The sequence below is a fragment of the Thunnus thynnus genome, chromosome 3 (assembly GCF_963924715.1).
Source record: "Thunnus thynnus chromosome 3, fThuThy2.1, whole genome shotgun sequence".
In the NCBI taxonomy this organism is placed as follows: Eukaryota; Metazoa; Chordata; class Actinopteri; order Scombriformes; family Scombridae; genus Thunnus; species Thunnus thynnus.
Genome location: NC_089519.1, coordinates 5,865,988 through 5,886,150, shown reverse-complemented (window position 1 = coordinate 5,886,150; position 20,163 = coordinate 5,865,988). Strand labels below are relative to the sequence as shown.

Genomic DNA, 20,163 nt, shown 5'->3' with positions numbered 1-20,163 from the left:
CCTCCTTTGCTACTAGAGGGAAGTCATCGTTCACAAGACTGTAAGAGGTCGCATGTGAGGAAAATATAAACATAAGTCATTTTGAGCATTTGGATCTGGATGATTTTTTTTGAAGTGAGAAAAGCCTCCAGCGTGTGTTGAGGAATTTTCTAGAGCCAGTCATGCCTCATCTGCTCTCCGTTCACCCTTCATGGGTTTCTCTCGTCTGGAAATCACCTGACCTGATCACCTGATCATTCCATCTACCAACCTGACAGTTTTCACCAGCAGTTTACTAGACTGTTCCATGTTACCTTTACCTGTGTGCCTGTTACCTGCTGTAATCTATTTGATGTCATTCTACCTGTTGCCTACTGGCGCTCTGATTACTGATTGCCTTTCTCAGCCACTTTGGGTGAAACTTTTGAATCAGGTAAACTGCCTGTTACCGTATCTACATCTGGGTCCAGTTACCTGTCTCCATACAGCTGCTGTCCATAATCTTAACTGGCATATGGCTTTTTTTTCTACGTTATTCAAACAGACTGTAGCATCAAATCAACTCCAACATGGGCTGAATCCAGGCTGATCAGAGAATCCTGCCAGGCATTTTTTTAACCAGATCCCCAGACAAGGATGATGGACAGAATACATATTTGTGTTTTCATCAATATACTGTGGCCATAAATATTCCCACACTGTTGCTGTGAAAACAGCAGGATGATTCAGGTGTGGTAACACAAGAAAGCTAAGAGAGGATATTAGAGTGTCCTTGCTTTGTGCTGTAGTAACTTTTTTTTAAAAATTGCTTACAGAAGCATGAAAACTCAGTTGGATTCAAACTCGGGAGTCTGTTGAAAGAGGTGTTCAGAGGCGGTGTCTTGGGACAACTCACTTTCTATTTACACAATGCCTCTTCCTGTGTAGAAAAAGATGGGATTATAATTTTTTTGCCAGTTGGTGTTTTGAACATGTTCACAAATGAAAATCAGATCCAAGTGTTTATTGTCGTAAACAGAAAGTTTCTCTTAAAGTTGTGCAACTTTGAAAAAAACAGTAACTTCAAGATCGTCCAAATCTTTTCTCTTTTGTCTTAACGTCATGCTGCCACATTCAGCGCATGCATAGATCTTCATAATGTTGACAGACAGGATCGAAATGCACAAATAAGCATACGTCCAAACACACAGCTGTCATGTCTACCTGTTTATCTGTTGGTCCTTCTTTTCCTGCTCTCTGTTGATTCCTGCACTGTACATTCTGTCCATTTTCAACTTTCCTCTAACCTACTGTGCCACCTTTTATTTCGGTACGCTACTTTGACATTGTGGTGTGTGGTGCATGACAAACTGGTTCTCTGTTTACACTGGAATAGATTTTGGTTGCTGGTTTTAATTGGAAGCTGCATTTTTAGTTTTACTCTACTGGTGGAGACAAAACAAAACTTAGCAAAATCTACTAATGCATCTTCAAATAAAGAGTGAGTAAAATGTTAACTGAGCTGATGCACTTTGTGAGGAAGGCTGACCGGAGTGGCTGGAAGGTGATAGGAAGCAGACTCAGACTCACATGTCTGATCTCTACAAATGTCCTGGCTGCTTTACCTTTCATAACATATAACAGACATTAGATTATTATGAAATGATACTGATAATGTAATGATATGGCGATGATACTTCTCGCCAAACTTTTATGTCCATCATTGTCCGAGATGTTCTAATCTAACAGCACATTGTTGCCAGGAAACACATTTGAAATGACATTTTAACTCTGCTGTCTCCTGTTGTCAGCAGTGATCATCTTTTGTTTCTGTTGTCTTGGCGATATCTCCCTGTTACTAAGGTGATATTGGTAAGTTTGATTACCTTATGACCACCAACACAATTATCTGCTAATGTTCTTTCTGCAAGTACAGTGTGTTGTGATATATATTAAATAATAATGTCCTGTAGGAGGGAAAGCTATTTGGTTCTTGATTTTCTATCTCTTTCCTCCTTCTTGTCATCTCTTTTTTCGTAACTTTAGGTCCTCGTCTGTTTTTTGTGTGATTAATTCTGATCCAAGAGAAGTAAAAGAGAAACGGTCATTTGTTCGCAGACTGCCCACAGATAATTAACTGATGCTGATGGATGAACTTGGCTTTTGTTTCTTCTTTTTTTTTTTGGTTTGTTTTTCTTAAAGCCTCGCCAGTATGAAAGTCAAACCAGTGTTTATTCGCTTAACCTCCCGAGGGATTTTCTCTTTCTCTTGGCACGTTAAACTCTAGTGAACCCCAAAACAGTTCAGCTGTAGTCAGCCATTTTGACTCGATATCTCCAGGGAATAGACAATATTATTCGCCATGTATGCTCCAGATTCTTGCTGACACACACAGAGAGAGAGAGAGAGAGAGAGAGAGAGAGAGAGAGAGAGAGAGAGAGAGAGAGACTGATATATAACCTCTCCCTCTCTGTCTTCTTTGTTCTCTTTCAGACGGTTATTTAACATAATATTTAGCCGTGGCTCGTTCAGGGTACTGTCCTGATTCAGGTAATGAGTAATCTCGATGATGCATCTGGGCGCAGCTTCCTGATAACAACCAATCATGGAGGCTAAGTGCTTTCTAAGAGCATTTCTGTGAACGCTCTTAAATTTTCACACTGTTTTCCCAAAACAGTACTTACGGTAACAGTGAGCACACACACATACACACACACAACATTTAAGAGCGTCTTAACATTGAGGGTCAGTGGTGCTGAAGCACATTGGCGTGTCTAGCTTCCTGTAACCCATGTTATATAGTAGAAATACATACTGCACAGTGTTTCATCAAGGGTTTTTTTTCAGCAGCGGCGCTGTCGTGCATGCGCAGGGCTCACAACGCCAGGACCTGTATTTTTGCGCACTGGCAGTGGAATAACTTAAAACTAGCATAGAATTGTTCCAGACAGGAGTATCCATGTTCATAGTCGTGTGCGTGATAATTTGCAGGAGCTCTTGACACCGGAAGGGTTCTTAAGGCTCAGATTGCTGTTGTAACAAAGAATTAAATTCCTCAGCACAGTTGAAGGGTTTGGAGTGCCGCCCCGAAGAAAATGTGACGTTATTTGACTAAAAACGATGCATTTTCACATCATCGTGGACCATTATCATTACAATATTTATAAAAAACAACAAGTACACTCATACATGAGCAAGAAGAAAAGTGAAACAGATTTGCTTATTGCTGAAGTAACTATGTCCTGAAGGCTTATAGTGAATTTCAGGGTGTAGCCGTTAGCCAATACTCTTTATAGTTACTCCTATTGGTTCTTTTTCAGTACTAAATAATAGTTTTGTGTTTTTAAATTATGAGCCTATTTAAAAAAAAAAAAAAAGAATCAGAACAGGTTTAGAATTGATTTATGTTTTAAATATAACTAAATATTTTTTTCTAGAGGAGCAAAAGTAATGTTTACCACATAAACTCAATAATATCTCACTGGAAAACAGATCTGAAATGACAATAAAATAAATAATATTTCTGACATCAAAATACTGAGTGAAGTTAAGAAAGAAGACAGACATCAGTCACTAACTGTCATTCATCCTGTTCTCTGTGGGTACTGCTGGTAGAGAGAGGAGGGACTGCTGTCTCAGCCAGTAGCTGTATTTACAAGAATCCGACAAGTTTTAAGATATATGGAGAACTAAGCTAAACAGTTAGGCTACATACGGACAGCTCTCAATTTAGCTTGTTCATAACAATTCGCTATTAGCTTAACCGTTGCACTGTGGTCATTTTTCTGCATGTTTATGCTTGAACAGGTGGTTTGATAAAGTTCTGTTGCACTTACAGTGATGAGCGTAGTTGTCATCAACTCGAGAAAAACTTTATCTTTCACTTCACCTGGTTCACTGTCTCCACTGCAGCCTCCCTGCTCTGCTGTCCGCTGTGTGTTTGTTTGTGTGTGTGTGTGTGTGTGTGTGTGTGTGTGTGTGTGTGCGTGTGCTTGCAGTGCCATTCATCATTTGAAAGCATAAAGGGGAAACACTTTTGTAGTTCTGTTGCTTCTCACTCTGTTCTTAACTTTCTACAAGTGGGTGAGAGACACTCTTAGAGTTCTCAGAGCATCTTAAGTCTCAGTGCTTTGATGGATCCTGCAGCGGGGTAATAACTCTGTCAATAGCTCAGCTGCAGTTTCAGGCTTTAAACCTGTGTTGTCTGTCCTCTGATTTCTGTCTTGTAGAGATCAACTGAATGCCTATAGAGGTCATTGTATCTGGGATCCCGTCAGATGGAGGTTAGTCTACTCAGTCTCCCTCCATTCAAAAATATGCTTTGCTTATTATTTGAGCTTCACTGTGCAGACTGATGTACGTGCAGAGTTTGACACCAGAAGACTGTTTTCACATTCAAAGTTTCTCTGTGCTCACTTAAATCTCACTTTAAGACATGTAGCGTGATTTTACAAGTGGTCCAGTATGCGACGTATGCAACGGTTTTACTTTTGGCAGATGAATGTGAAATAAAGCTTTTAGTGTCAAACTCTGCACATGCATCATTCTGCACAGTGAAGCTCAAACATTCATTCAACAATAAAAAACACTTTTCACCATATTTGACCTTAGAGAGGAAACACTACTATGAAGCCAATGTAAGCGTGCAATTACAGATCTGCCAAAAAGAGGGTTATTGATCATCTGTCAAACTGAAGAAGTCATTGCATAGCAACAATGTATTGCAACACCATAAGTCCAATATATGCAAATAGGGCATGTGTGTGTGTGTGGTTTTTCTTTGTTTGTTTTGATCATCTAAATAAGTAACAAGACAAAACATGAAAATCACAATTCCCACTGCAATTCAACATCATGTAGTTTTCCAGTGTTCTTGATAATAAATACAGAAAGTAGATTTTGGCTAGACAGACTTCAGATCATCATTTGTTTTTAAAAGACTCCTGGGAAAAGACTGAAATTTATCACCCTTTGTAAGATTAAGTGCCAGGTTAAATGACTTGTTCTGCTGGATATTTTCATGCAGTGCCAAGTCACCCTCATTCATTCTTACACAATATAGAGAGGTACAATATTTAGGGGAGAATAGTAAAGTGCTGTTTGGGTGTAAGAGAAATAGAGAGGCAGGGAATGAGACAGAAAGTCAGTATGTTGGGAGAGATAGTGCTGAAAAATGGTCAGACCTGTACATTTTTTAGCTGCAGTTTCACAGTTACTCAGAGATATCTGCATGTCTGGGCTCCTTACAGGGAGAGAGAAATAAACGAAGGCAGATGGAGGCAGAGACAAACGCAGGAGGGAGAGATAAGAGACGTCAGAGTTGATTTAAAATGATTTAAATTAGTTATTTTTTCCTTTACAACAACACGAGCTGAGAAATTTTTTGCAGGAGAGTTCGCTTCAAAGACCATAATCTAGAAGTTTCTGCTGTCCTTGTGGACCACCTAAAACTTTTTAAACATTCCTTCAACTACACTCTTATTTTTTATGTCCTCTGTTCCTTTCTCTCCACTTATACCTTTTTACATATCTTATACTCGCTCAACTTGGTCTTTTTTTTTTTTAAAAAAAATCTCACTTCTTCAAGCATGTCCTTTCTCTCGGTGTTTGCACTGAGGTGAGACAGCTGTAAAGCTGTTTGTGCCTGTGTGTGTCTTTTCATGGCACAGGTGGAGCTGACAGCAGGCACTGGCAGAAAAACAAGGTTTAACAGTTGGCAGAGCTTGAGAAATCTGTACCAAACACTCACCATGCTCTTAAAGAACACACACACACACACACGCTGATTTACATGCAGTCAATGATGCATGACTGCTCGCACTGTTTCTAAAATACACACTCGCGTGCACGAACACGCCCACTTGTAAGTACATGCTCTTAAATGAGCATACACTGCAAGAGTTGCGCCCACGTGCACGCACACGCTGTTCAGGTCGGTAGAAGCTGTGTCTTAAGGATTTGATTCTTATACAAGACGTTGTGGACTGACTACACTTTGACATTATCTTTATTACCTGTAACATCTTAGTTGTATTTCATTAATAAAACATGTCCTCCTCATATTGTTCAGACTATTAATTCCACATTTCCACACACCTTATTGTATGCTGTTCCTGTTTGTGTATTGTGTTAGACTGAGATGAGAGAGAAAGACTATAAATCTCCTTGTAGTATTGGGACAGCATTAGGTTTGTTTTACTTGTGCATTTTCCATGATGTATGAGTCCAATCTCGTCTCACACACTCCCACACAGCAACGTGAGATCCCTATTCATTCTCTCTCTCTCTTTCTGCCTTTTTATTGTAGTAAAACAATGAGAGACGACTTGATTACAGTATCAGTCAACTATGATTCATAGAAAAAATAAGCATGGAGTGAGCTCTAAAGGTGGCTGGACTGCTCATTGTAGTCCTTTAGGAGTCCTTTAGGAAGTAGTGTCGGGTATGAACATTTGCTTGGATTTTTATATTGTATTTTGGGCATGTCCCATTGGGTATGTAACTTAAGTGGTACGTATCAGTCATAATGGACACTCAAGCATACACTGGGGAAGAAGAGTGACCTTTAAGTAATGAGAACTTGCAGCCTGTAGCTCCATATGTTTGAAATAAAATACATTAGAGTAGATACCAGACTTATTTTTGAAGCTGTTTGAATTCTATTCAGTTGCTTCATTTGCTGATAGAGGGTTTGCCATATTGTAATGAAAATGAGTTATTCTAAGGTTATTCTAATGTCTATGCAGAATATTTATTGGCAACATAAAGTATTTAATGCTTTTAAGATATGTACTTACATATACAAGTATTTTGTACTTGATGGGGATTTTGTAAGTCTGTTGATTAGGTATGGTATGAATGAAATAAAATCAGTAATTGTCTTATGGATCAAAGAGAGAATCTTGTACAGTGGCTAATAAATGCATCTGTCTCAAAACACAGGCTTTTAATATAAGCTACTAAAAGCTAACACTGCCAGATATTTGTAAGATCACTTACCATGTAAATAGATACTCAATCACAATTTTTTCACCTGTGTGATACTGTCAATGACCTGACTTTAAGTCAACACTGTGATAATAAAATATTGGACTGCGTTCAGAGCAAATCCAGCAATGCATGAAAAATGGCAGCCCTTTAATTCATTTGAATGGGGCCAGTGCGTTTACACTGCAGGGATGGGGACTGCATAGGGCTCAGCAAAAAAAAGTTGAACCAGGCTCAACTTTTGCCGGAACGCAACGGGATGTCATCCGACAAGGCGCTACGTTGGCTAATCACATGAGTGGGCGATTGGACCGAAGATGTCCACAGGAAGAACTTTGTTTACCAAGTAGCATTGTAGCATTCCACTGTTTACCGAGGAACTGTGAAGAAAGAAGAAAGACTCATTGCTCCCATGATAAACTTTCCAGAGCTGTACAACCCCGTGAGGGAGTACTCAACGTAAATTGCCTTGCACTCATTTGGTGTTGTATTGGGCTGCAATTCGGAATTTCTGGTTTCTTTTGCTACGATCAGATACGTCACACAGATGGGCCATGTAGTGACACACCCACACCTTGATTTGGTCTGGACATGGCCTCAGTGATTTCACCCAGGAAACATGAATGATTTGAGGTTTCTTTGCTCTCCTTACTTAATTGGTAAAGTAACCAAATTAAATATTATCCCCAAAAACTCTGCATTTCTTACTTATCAGAGCTAATTTGTCTGAAAATATGATTTAAAGAGATCAACAGCATAAATATATGAGCAGTGTCTTTATCTTATTGTTATTACTTTTTCCATCATTTCACTTTATGAGATTTTATCTTTTGCACTTCAAGGCAACATGGATTGTGTATTTGTTAATGAATAAGAATGATTTTATAGATGCTGAAATTTAATCCACTGTGTATCTGCATACATGTTATTTCATCTCAATGAGGATGTATGACAGTGTGCTCTCCAGGGAGGGTGTGTTGGTGTCTGCTATCTAAAGCTTGTTAGGCTCTGATTGTGCCTAATCACAACACTGGCAATGTGGTACAGCCTGTTACATGCACACAAACACGCACACACACACGCACAAAGACATGATAATGGAGGAAACATTCACACTCTCATATGCACACATGGGCGCTCACACACACATTCATACACAGCTGCATGCACTTAGACACAGACACGCTTGCCCACTCATGCACTTACCCACACACATATGCCTCATGTGAAAGCTGCTATTATGCCGTATTACAGGTAATGAACCAGTCCATATGTCTCTAGTCAGTATCAAAGTGAGAGAGAAAGAGAGAAAATGTTACACTGCAGCATTACTGCTGCTCTACTGGGTCTGCACTACTTTTTCTGCTTTATTATTTTACTCTCAAGTTTTTCTCCCCCTTTTCTGTGCTATGCAGTAAATCCCTGCATTAAAACATACAGTATGTGACCGTCTTGTCTGCAGTATGTTGAATTCAAAGATCTGGAAGAGCAATCTAAAACATCCACTACCTCCTCATACATTCAAGGCTATACTCATTTTCAACTCACTTTTTCAAATTTTCCCGTCTTTTTTAAAAAATTGGTGTAAGTTGCTCTGATCTTTGACTCTGTTTCTGGAGTCTGACTTACCAAACACTGGCAATTATGTAAAAAAAATATATGCAGCGAGTGGCCAATACTACTGATGTAATGTAGTGGTCAATATATAAAAAGATGGATAAACTTTAATCTCCAGTGTCTGAGGTGAATGTTCACCCACAAACAAACTACGTACAGTATGCAAAGTATAGGGGTGGGCGATATAGCCTTAAAATAATATCACAATATTGCAAGGTACTTTTGCAATAATGATGTGTTTGATATGGTCTACAGAACTACAATATACAGTAAATATGGGTACAGTATAATTGTAATAATATAATTTCAGCAGGTGTGGTCAAATCTGTACAGCCATGTCCCTGTGTTTAGTCTGTGTGATAGGTGGTGCGTTCACAGGATGTTTCAGAGGAGCAGACAGAGGCATTGCTATGGCTGTCTGCTTCTCTGTAAAATAACTCTGTGATCAGAGTCATTGATATAAACAGACTTGCTGCACTGACATAGTTAACTCAATCCAGCTGATCAGTACCAAACTTTAAACTAACTTCATGCTGATGTTTGACCTGCAGAGCTGTCTGCTCTCTGCTTGTGGGATCGCTTTTTCCTCACACATTCTCACCTGATTGTGGCTGACTGTGCCTCTACTCTCCCCAGCTTGTAAAATATTTTCTCTTTTCTTGCAACATGTTCCTCTGATTAATTAATTACCCCAATGCAAATGTAAAATGTCATGATCGATCAATCTTTGCCACCTGAGATGAATCAGATCCTGAAGTGGTCAATGCATTCACTAGGTTCAATTCAATTCAATTCAGTTTTATTTATATAGCACCAAATCACAACAGAAGTTATCTCAGGGCATTTTTCACATAGAGCAGGTCTAGACCATTCTCTTTATTGTTCAGAGACCCAACATTCCCCCATGAGTAAGCACTTTGTGACAGTGGCAAGGAAAAACTCCCCTTTAATAGGAAAAAACCTCAAGCAGAACCAGGCTCTAGCTGCCTTGACCAGTAGGGTTGAGAGAGAAAGAGAGAAGGGGAGAGAGGAGAGAGAGACACAGAGAAGCACAACAACTACAATAATAACAATAACAACAATAATAGAAATCTGACTAATAATAATAATAGCAGGCATAGGTGTCAAGCAGGACCATGGCAGCACGGAGTCCGCAGCCATGGTCCGTGGAAGCCCGCCATCCATAACTAGGGGGTCCATGACCCTGATCCATCGGAACCAGTGAGACGAGAGAGCACAAAAACTCCAGGGAAGTTGGTAAGAATCATTAATGGTACATGAATGCATACAGATTGAGAGAGGGAGGAGGAGAGAGGAGTTCAGTGCATCATGGGAAATTCTATTATTATTATTATTATTATTATTATTATTATTACATAAATTCTATTATGGATTTTACAGTAAGCCAGTGCAGCTAGGAAGCTAGTTTTTGTCAGGACGCATGCAGCTGCTTTCTGGACCAGCTGGAGAGTCTTTAGAGACTTGTTAGGGCAGCCTGTAATAAGGAATTGCAATAATCCAGCTCAGAAGTAACTAATGTGTGGACTATTTTCTGCATCTTTTTGAGACAGGATATGCCTGATTACATAAGTGAAAAAAGGCAGTCCTTGAAATTTGTTTTATGTAGGAGTTAAAGGACATATCCTGGTCAAAGATAACTCCCAGATTCCTTACGGTGGTGCTTGAGGCCAGGGTAATGCCATCCAGAGTAGCTATATCATTGGATAATGTGTTTCTAAGGTGTTTAGGGCCAAGCACGACAACTTCAGTTTTGTCTGAGTTTAGTAGCAGAAAATTGCAGGTCATCCAGGTCTTTATGTCCTTAAGGCATGCCTGGAGTGTAATGAACTGAGAGGTTTCATCTGGCTTCATTGACAAATATAAGCGGGTATCATCTGCATAGCAATAACATTTATGGAGTGTTTCCGAATAATGTTACCTAAAGGAAGCATATACAAGGTGAATAGTATTGGTCCAAGCACAGAACCTTGTGGAACTCCGTGTCTAACTTTTGCGTTCATGGAGGATTCATCATTAACGTGTACAAACTGAAATCGGTCTGATAAATAGGACTTAAACCAGCTTAATGCAGTTCCTTTAATGCCAATTAAATGTTCCAGTCTCTGTAATAGGATGTGATGGTCAATGGTGTCAAATGCAGCACTAAGACCTAATAAGATAAATACAGAGAGAAGTCCTTTGTTCAATGCAGTTAGGAGATCATTTGTAACTTTCACCAGTGCTGTCTCTGTGCTATGCGCTCTAAATCCTGACTGAAAATACTCAAATAAACTGTTGTTATGTAGGAAGTCACACGATTAATTGATGACTGCTACTGAAGAGAAAGAGAAGGTTAGATATAGGTCTATAGTTGGCTAAAATGCCTGAATCAAGAGTAGGCTTTTTAAGAAGAGGTTTAATTAGGTTTAATTACAGCGACATTAAAGGACTGTGGTGCATAGCTTGTTACTAAAGATAGATTGTTCATATTTAGTAAAGAAGTGCTAACTAAGGGTAAGACCTCCTTAAGCAGCCTGGTTGGGATGGGATCTAAGAGACAGGTTGATGGTTTAGATGAAGAAATCATTAAAACTAGTTCAGGAAGTTTGATTAGAGAAAAACAGCCTAAATAAATATCAGGTTTACAATTGCTTCCAAGGTTCCTGTGTTTGTGGATAAATTGGTGCCTGTTGAGGGTAGAAGGTGATGAATTTTGTTTGTAATAGTTAGAATTTTATCATTAAAGAAGCTCATGAAGTCATCACTACTGAGAACTATAGGAATGCATGGATCAATAGAGTTATGACTCTTTGTCAGCCTGGCCAAAGTGCTGAAAAAGAATCTAGGGCTGTTTTTATTCTCCTCTATTAATGATGAGTAATAGGCAGCTCTGGCATTACAGAAGGCCTTCCTCTATGTTTTAAGACTATCTTGCCAGACTAAGCAAGATTCTTCCAATTGGTGGATCGCCAAATCCTTTCAAATTTTCGCGATGTTTGCTTTAATTTGTGGGTTTGGAAATTATACAATGGAGCTAACCTCTTAAGTTTTATTATTTTCTTTTTTAAAGGAGGCAATGGAGTCGAGTGTCATTGGCAATGAGCCTGCGGCACTATCAACAAGATGATCAATTTAGGAGGGACTTAAGTTAGCATAAGAGTCTGTTGTATTGAGGCATGGCATTGAATTCAGTGCTGATGGAATTGCTTCTTTAACTTTAGCTACAGCACTATCAGACAGACATCTAGTGAAGACATTTTTTTCTAATGGCATGTAGTCCAGTAATAGGAATTCAAAAGCTTTTAAGTAATCATCTGATATAATAGGATTTTGTGGAAAAACTATTAAATGTTCAATTTCGATGCCTTATGTCAGAACGAGGTTGAGGGTGTGGTTAAGACAATGAGTGGGTTTATTTACACTCTTTGAAAAGCCAGTTGAGTTTAATTTTAGTTTGAGATAAATGCACTGCTAACGGTATCATTATTGATGTCCACATGAATATTAAAGTCACCTACTGTAATTACTTTATCTGTACTAAGGACTAAGTTTGATAAAAACTTTGAGAATTCAGGATGGTACACTATAACAGTATAATAGAATTGGCTGTAAAGTTTTCCAGGTTGTGTGTGAGAGGCTAAGAACAAGCTTTGCTTCTTGATCTCAACTATGTCAACTGGGTTGTCATGGTTTTGGTCTAGTAATACACTTGTACATATTTCCAGATATAAGAGCAGCTCCATCCAAAGTGGGATGTATGCCATCTCTCCTAATCAGACTAGGTCTTCCCCAGAAAGTCTACCAGTTGTCTATGAAGGCCACTTTGTTTGCTGGACACCACCTTGACAGCCAGCGATTGTATGATGACATGCGGCTATACATGTCATCACTGGTCAGATTTGGCAGGGGCCCAAAAAAAACTACAGAGTCTGACATTGTTTTTGCATATGTACACACCGACTCAACATTAATTTTAGTGACCTCCGATTGGTGTGATCAGGAGTCATTACTGCTGATATGATTAACAGTGGTACCATATTCACACTTATCCTTAGCCAGCAGTTTTAAATTTGATTCAATGTCACCCCCAGGAGCAGGAAATAATTAGAGTTGGTTTCTCAGCGGGTGTGTCACTGAGTGGGGAGAACCTGTTAGAAATGTGATGTGGTTGGTGGTAGTAGGAGCTACACTGGGCTGGCCTGCACCAGCTACTGGGGGCTGGCTAACTATAGTGGCTAATGACTGGTTTTCCATGGTACGGAGCCGCGCTTTCAATTCATTGAGCCTCTTCTCCAACACTGCAAATAAACTACATTTATTACATGTACCATTATTACTAAAGGAGGCAGTGGAATAGCTAAATATATGACACACCGAGCAAGAGAGAGCAGGAGAGGGAGAAGCCATTGCTAACTGCTAAGCTAAGTTAGCTGCTAAGCTAACTGCAGAGCTAAAGTACCTAACAACTGCGGGATTAGCAAGAAACATTGATTAAAAAAAAGGACAAAGCTAAGAGTGCTTGAGCAGAACTAGTATAAGTTTAAATGTAACGTTACAGCGGGTAATTATCTGCAGTAATGAAGAATATAGCAAAATTAACTGAAATGAGAGCAGCAAAAACACTATCAGTAACCACAGTTGGCAACCAGAAATGAGACAATATGCTTATCGCAACGTGTCAGCGACAGAATATGTTGTGTGATGTAGCGCCTCTGCTCTACTGCTCTGCTCTGAAGGTGAATACCTGTAATCAAACCACTTCCATACAACTGAAGTTGGTCCATGTCCACCTCGGAGCCAGCAGCAACGTTTCATTCGCTTTCAGCCATACGTGTTGCTGCTATACACAGTCATCATGGTGTACAGTAAATACATCAACACATCACATGATTGTATAAATTTAAGTCACATGAAGAATTATACCAGTATTATCATGAACACCATGATATGGTACACCCTTAGTATGGATAAAACGACTATACTTGGTATTGTTGTATCTTCACTAATGTGAGTTTATTATACCTTGCCTTCTAGTTTGTCATGTAAAGTTTTACTCAGGAAGTCTTTATTTGTTTATTTATTTATTTATATTTTTGAGGTCATGAGTTTAGATCAATTGTTAAAATTGAATTGGAACCGAGTTTTCCCATACCCAATAGAAAGATAAGACTATAAAATTAGACTGCGTCATTAATTATAGATCATTACCTGACTAGACTATGAAGTCTGGAATAGGGTTGCAAAGCTGAACTCAGACACACACACACACACACGCACACACACATCAACATGCTATGTGAGGAAACCTGGGAGCCCTGAACACCGCCAGTGCTTGTCAGGTATAAGTAATTAATCATGTAAATTACCTCCTCCTCTCTCACCCCAGGGACAGATGGAGGGTCCTATGTTTGCATTTAAGTAGGTGTTCAGCATCACATTCCTGGTGATTAGCATATAGCTCAGCATATCAAAATACAGTGTACCCTAGATTAGTCATGCATAGGTTGGTTTTACTTTGCAGTGGTGTTTTTACCTCTGGGGGAGAAAAGTATGACTAGTATCTGTATCGGTATAATGGGGTGAAATAGACAGGAAAAGCAAAGGATGTGTGCAGAGTATTAAGCAGTTAGACAGTACACATTATTCTGTTTAAAACACAAAATTCAGGAGGAAAAAAAAGTTTATTTGAGTGAAGGTTTACCCTACACGTATTGATGCATTGGCAAAGCTTTGATATGAACTCTAGTTCTGTCATACTAAACCTGCTAAAACTGACAAATATTTGTGTCGACTGTGGGGATTTTCTTTTTCCTTATTGGTCGAAAGTATGTTTCCATCATAACTGTGAACATATGAAAGTGAACATGTGGCAAGAAGTCAATGATAAATAATATAAATACGTAATCGCCCATTTTAAATACTGTATGTTCACATGAAAAAGATTTTGAAACATCTCTAAATTATGGAAATTTTACTATGCTTTCTAAAATTTTCTTTAAAGTAACAGACAGTAAGCTTTTACAACCTCTAACTAGACTAACTAGAGCTGCAATGATTAGTTGATTGACAGAAAATTAATCTGCAACTATATTGAGAATTGATTAATCGTTCTGAGTCATTTTTCAAGAAAAAAAAAATCTAACTTCTCTGGTTCCAGCTCCTCATGTGTAAATATTTTATGGTTTCTTTAGTCTTCTATTCAATCAAATGATGACTCACCAAAGGAATCTCTCAACAAATGATCTGCATTTTTCTTTTTGAATAAATCCCAGTCTTTGGACTTTGTCTCAGCTGCCAACTAAAGAAAGAATCTGCCTTTTAATTCCTTGCTAATTGTGCTGTGAAACACTCATATTGAGCCACATTTCACCACATTTGTCGTGATGTTTGTCATATTGGAGAAGATAACATTATTTCCATCCTCTCTCCCCTCTCTGCTTAATGAGTATTTGGAACCAACATCTCTGTCTCTCTTCCATGGGAACAGAATAAAGCTAAATCCTTAGGTGGCTGGGCGTTTTGCCCTCTTTGCTTCTCCATTCATGGTTTTGATGTTCTGTGCAACAACCTTTCCCACTACGAAAACATTTGGCAGTGAAGTCTTCATGTAAATATCACTCTTGATATTAAAGGAACAACAAACCGTGTACAGTTTTAATGTCAACAATCAGCAGAAACATGGGAAGCTTTGAGATTTTTCTACTTGGACCTTATTTTCTCATCATTTTAGGTCTAAGTGACTAATGGGGACAACAATTTTTGAAATTGATCCAGTATTGAGCGGGAGCGCTTCGGCTGGCAGCCACGTAACAGGCTGCAGTTGTAATCATATGGGGCAAAAATCTATAAGTTTCCCTTTAACCTTAGTATTGTTAGTTTACGCTATGCTTTTATTTTTGAAACGATTGTCACATGACATGCACTGACAAACGAGCAGGGCAGAAATGCAAATCCAGATGTGTCGCTCTGGAGGGCAGTGACAGACGATGTATTTTGTTGTTTAATTTGGAGAATTTGTTGCACCACGTTTTTGTTGTTGTTGTTTTTGTGTGTGTGGCCTCCAGCTGCTGATCAGGCATCGATGGAAGAAATTAGTTGTCTTTCATAATTTCCCTCTGAAATATCGCTTGTGAACAGTAGGTCAGAGCCATTTAAAAGTGAAAATATGAAGAAGATGCACCTCTTCAAAACTGAAGTATCATTGTCTTTATAGTTTACAGCACAGGACCATGAAATAGACACACAAACTTAACTGACGGGGCACCAAATGAGCAGTAAGAAAAGGCTGTAATCAGGTGGGAATCTTTGTAACTGTGTGATATTCTTGGGAAAAGAACATTGAAATTTTTTTGAAATGAGAACTCACCAGAGGGAAATAAACTCATCATCAACAATTAAAGAGAGTTTGCTTTGATGTCAGAGTATTTAAAGTAACAAATAAAACAACTTACTAACGGAGTGCAGGTGAAATTCATTAACTCTAGGAACAATAAGTGGTGGTTGTGTTCATATTACAGAATATTAGTGATATACCTCATTTCGGTCTGTAACCACTTCATTATTTACAGTGTAAAACATGCTGCATGTCCGTTTTCCATCTGCCTGCTCACCAAAACTTTGCTCTGCACTCCATACGAGTAGTTAACGTTATGGACATGATTTGGATTGTGATATTAAAGATAAGATAATAATATTAAACGGAACATAATGCTGTGATATTGTTGCACCAAGCACAGACATACACTGTTGAAAGGGAGCCATTGCTGTTTTTTGCGTCGTGTTTAAATATTTAAACGAAATGTTCACACTCTTTTGTAAATGTTTATTCACGTAGCTTTAATGGTATTGTTTTCATATAACTATATCGATTATTTAAAGCTTCTGATGGAGCTTTGAATAATCGATATGGCTTAATGAAGCAATACTCTCTCGAAGTTACGTGAATAAACATTCACAAAAGAGTGTGAACATTTCGTTTAAATATTTAAACATTCAAAAAATAGCAATGTCTCTTCTAATCAGCAGAGTCTTGTGATTGGTTTGCTCGCTCCACAGACATAAACCTTTACGTGCTTGTCCCTGCAATGTTACTGCTTTCATTCACACCGCGCTTGTGCCGGCATTTTCCCAGAAATGTTACCAGGACTTGAGGTGGGAAATTGGTGGTACAGATTTTCCCGAACATTAATCCCTGCACACATGACCCCGTGCAGGAAATGTTCCTGAACATTTCAGGGATAGACTACATGTGTGAAAGGGGTTTTAGATTATGCCCCCCCCCCCCCCCCCCCCCCCCCCCCACACACACACACACACACACTTCACCTCCATGGTGGAGTATCTGCAGGCTGGATTTGGTGGTTTGGTCAGGGTAAATAAGTGCAGAGCTATTTTTTAGTCCCGGTCTGTCCCTGCTCACAGTGCAGATATGAAAAATTGAATAATGTACCAAGCGTGCTCAGCAACTTTCTGAAAGAGCTGTAGCTTTCTGTGTTTTTTATGAGACCGTTGAATTCCATTACTTCAACCTACTCAAGATTACATCACAGATTAGCTCATCTATATATTGTTTCAACATGAATCCTCTAATTTGGCTACATTTTAAAATGGCAACAGGCTGACTTTCATTTTTAAGTTGTTAAAACTTAGTTCTGAATCTGCAATGGCACAGTTTTTGTCCTGGGCTCGGTGAGACAAGCTGAATGCTGACTTTAAGCCTTTCTTTATTGGTAACACAAACATTATCTGTTCTTGTTCTTTAGTAAATGGAATGAAAGATATTTTGGCACATCCAGTTATAGATTTTTCCTCATAGAACACAAAAGATCTGAAGTCGTAGGAGTAGTTTTTATAAGTGCAATGGACCACATAAAGCTATTGAGAGACCTTTAAAAATCACTTCCAGTAAAAATGTGGATGAACTTTTCCACACGGCAGGGTTTAGTGAATTGATGCTCTTGGTAAAAAAAAAATAATGATAATAATAACAATTACAACTGGTTATACTTGCGAATCCTATTTATAAAGTGTGATTCTTACACACCTTTGCAGTTTCAGCTTCCTTCTGGGAACCTCTCTTTTCAGCATTGACTTTATCTTTCCATTACTGTAAATGTAAAGTCCCAACAGTGTTAAGTGTTTAGCATGAATAATAGTGAAAGGCTGCTGTACTTCACACAGATTTTCATTAATCTCATAGCAACAGTACGAGCTACTACCAGCAATCTCCCCGAGCATCTGTTTAATGCTGCTGGCTGAAAAGAGGTACCTGGTGGGTACACAGGTTATCTCCCGCTTTCATTCCAAAACACGGGGAAATATGGGTCATTTGGTTTTAATGCGGTGTTTAATCAGGGAAGGATAAGCGACGGAAGGAAGATGCTGGGTGAGGGAGGGAGGATGCAAAGCAGCGAACAGGAAGGGTAGAACTAAGGAAGGAAGGAAAGGAGGATATAAAGGACATGTCTCAAGGCTTGCATCAGCAAGCATGAGGGTGCTTTCCCCTCGCTCTCTTTACAGCACCAGATGGCCTTGGTCTTTAATCACGGTGTCTGTGTGTGTGTGTGTGTGAGTGTGTCAGAGAAGAGCGAGTGCGTGCCTGCGAGCATCTTCGTGTCTGTATATGCGTTGCATGCGGAGAATGTGTGTGTGTGTGTGTGTGTGTCTACCTGGGTGCGAAGTCTAATTAAGTGCACGTGTCTGTGTGTCTGGACCTGGTTTTTATGTTTTCATTTAAGACATAACAGAATCTCTTTTCAACAGTAATAGCAGCGATGGAGCTGTTAACACGGGGCGTGCACGGTGGTGATTAAGAAGACTGAGATGTGATCTTTTTATTAGACTTTTAAGGTGTGTGTGTGTGTCTGCTTTTGACCATTAACCTGTAAAAGAAATAACAATTTGGCAGGCGGTCTTCCTGGTTACAAACTAGCAGTTGGATTGACAGCGTTAACATTGTTTAGACTCTCATATCCATTAAGCAGTTTAATGTGTGTTTGATTGTGTCTGGAATGTTACGGCCGCTGTGACAGTGAGAGTGTGTCTGGCCAGTTCTGATTGTCACGACTTGAATACCAGCGATGCACATTAAGGACCAGAATAAGCTTATCAAATAGTTTTATATCAGATACATGCTGAAGGGCAATATAATGCAAGTGAATGTTGCACATATGGTCCATTAATGGTAAATTAAAACACTTTTACTCACAGTGTTCTATATTGTATATTACATCATTTCTATACAAGTGAACTAGTTAACACACAGCATGACCTACCGTGTTCTGTGACATTTTCAGAAGCAGAATGGCATTATATATTTTTTTCAATAATTTCATATACATGTAAATTGTCCAACCATACAAACAGTCACAGTAATTATTATTGAGTATTTGTGCTTTTAACCCCTTATCAAGCATCTCTTATGAGTGCACAAGCCTGAAAATGACATAGCTGAAATAAAATGCCCTTTTAATAACAGCAGTAATGGTTTACTGGAGTTTACCATCAAAAAGTTAAATTTACATTCACAGTTTTTCACCCAAACACAAAGCATTTAGCAGTCTTCTTCTTCTTCTTTGCCTTTGGCGGTGCTTTGTTGCATTTCTTGGCACATTACCGCCTCCAACTGTTGATCAGTGAAATGGCGAGAAACCATTGGCAGGGCTGTGTATCACATCATCTGCTTGCACATGCGCGTGCATGGCGTCCTTGTGCATGTGCATGAGAAACAAACAAAACAGGGATCCGCTCTTGCTCCATAGCGCTACTAGTGGTCAAAAACTACCTTTAAAGGTCAACCATTTTTTGAAAACCAGACATTTGTGAACAGTAGACATTGTAAACTATTGCACACGCACAAATAATGTACATTTTAAATTCCAACAGTGATGTATTCGGCGCGCATGCACACGCGCACGTTTCCATGCAGAGAGCCTACGGCTGGTTAACTGGCATCTCTCGTATGTTATGTGACATTTTATATGAAACTGACACAGAAATTGCGCACACACACATACTACAGATGTCAACTGTGTAATGAAGCAAGCCCCTTCTCACTACACACACACACACACATACACACACACATACACACACCTGCCAGACTAGTGGATGCCAGCATGTTTTAACCCTGGGGTTCTGCTGGCGAGTAGACGGAACAGAAGGAGAGGGAGAGAGAGAGATGGCGTAAAGCAAGAGAAGGCGAGAGGGAGGCTGATACAGGTAGAGTGACAGAAGGAACAAGAGGGCGAGAAACACATGGCAAACTGAAAGGGATAGAGGTGCAATGTAAAGAAAAAGGGGGTTGGGGGGAGGGGGGTGTGGAAATGGGAGTCAGAGAGACAGAGGCTGAGAGGAGAAGATGCAATGCAGAGCTCAGCTGACCCTGAGCCGGGTTGCATTTGTAGGCAGAGATACAAAAAGGAGGAGACAACAGCGGCTGGAAAAGACAGATGGAGGGAGAGCGAGGGCTGATGGAACACAGAGAGAGAGAGCGATAGAGAGAGGTTTGTGATGTATTGTATGTTGCTGACCCTGGGCTGGGCTGAGCTGGTTCAGTCTGGCACATTTTGACCACAGAAAGACAGATGTCCGGGAGGACTG

At 39.4% G+C, this 20,163-nt stretch overlaps 1 protein-coding gene across 5 annotated transcripts in view; it reads left to right on the top strand.

Annotated features, from left to right (window-relative positions):
- Nucleotides 1-20,163, top strand: part of LOC137176234 (zeta-sarcoglycan) — a 366,313-nt gene that overhangs the window by 153,702 nt on the left and 192,448 nt on the right. The window contains exon 1 of one of the 5 annotated variants that reach the window (XM_067582427.1): nucleotides 4,186-4,241. The exons of the other annotated variants lie outside the window; for them this stretch is intronic. Coding sequence (XP_067438528.1) covers nucleotides 4,236-4,241 — 6 coding nt within the window. The 5' untranslated portion in view covers nucleotides 4,186-4,235. Of the gene's footprint in view, nucleotides 1-4,185; nucleotides 4,242-20,163 lie in introns of those variants that run through there. 5 annotated transcript variants of the gene reach the window in all.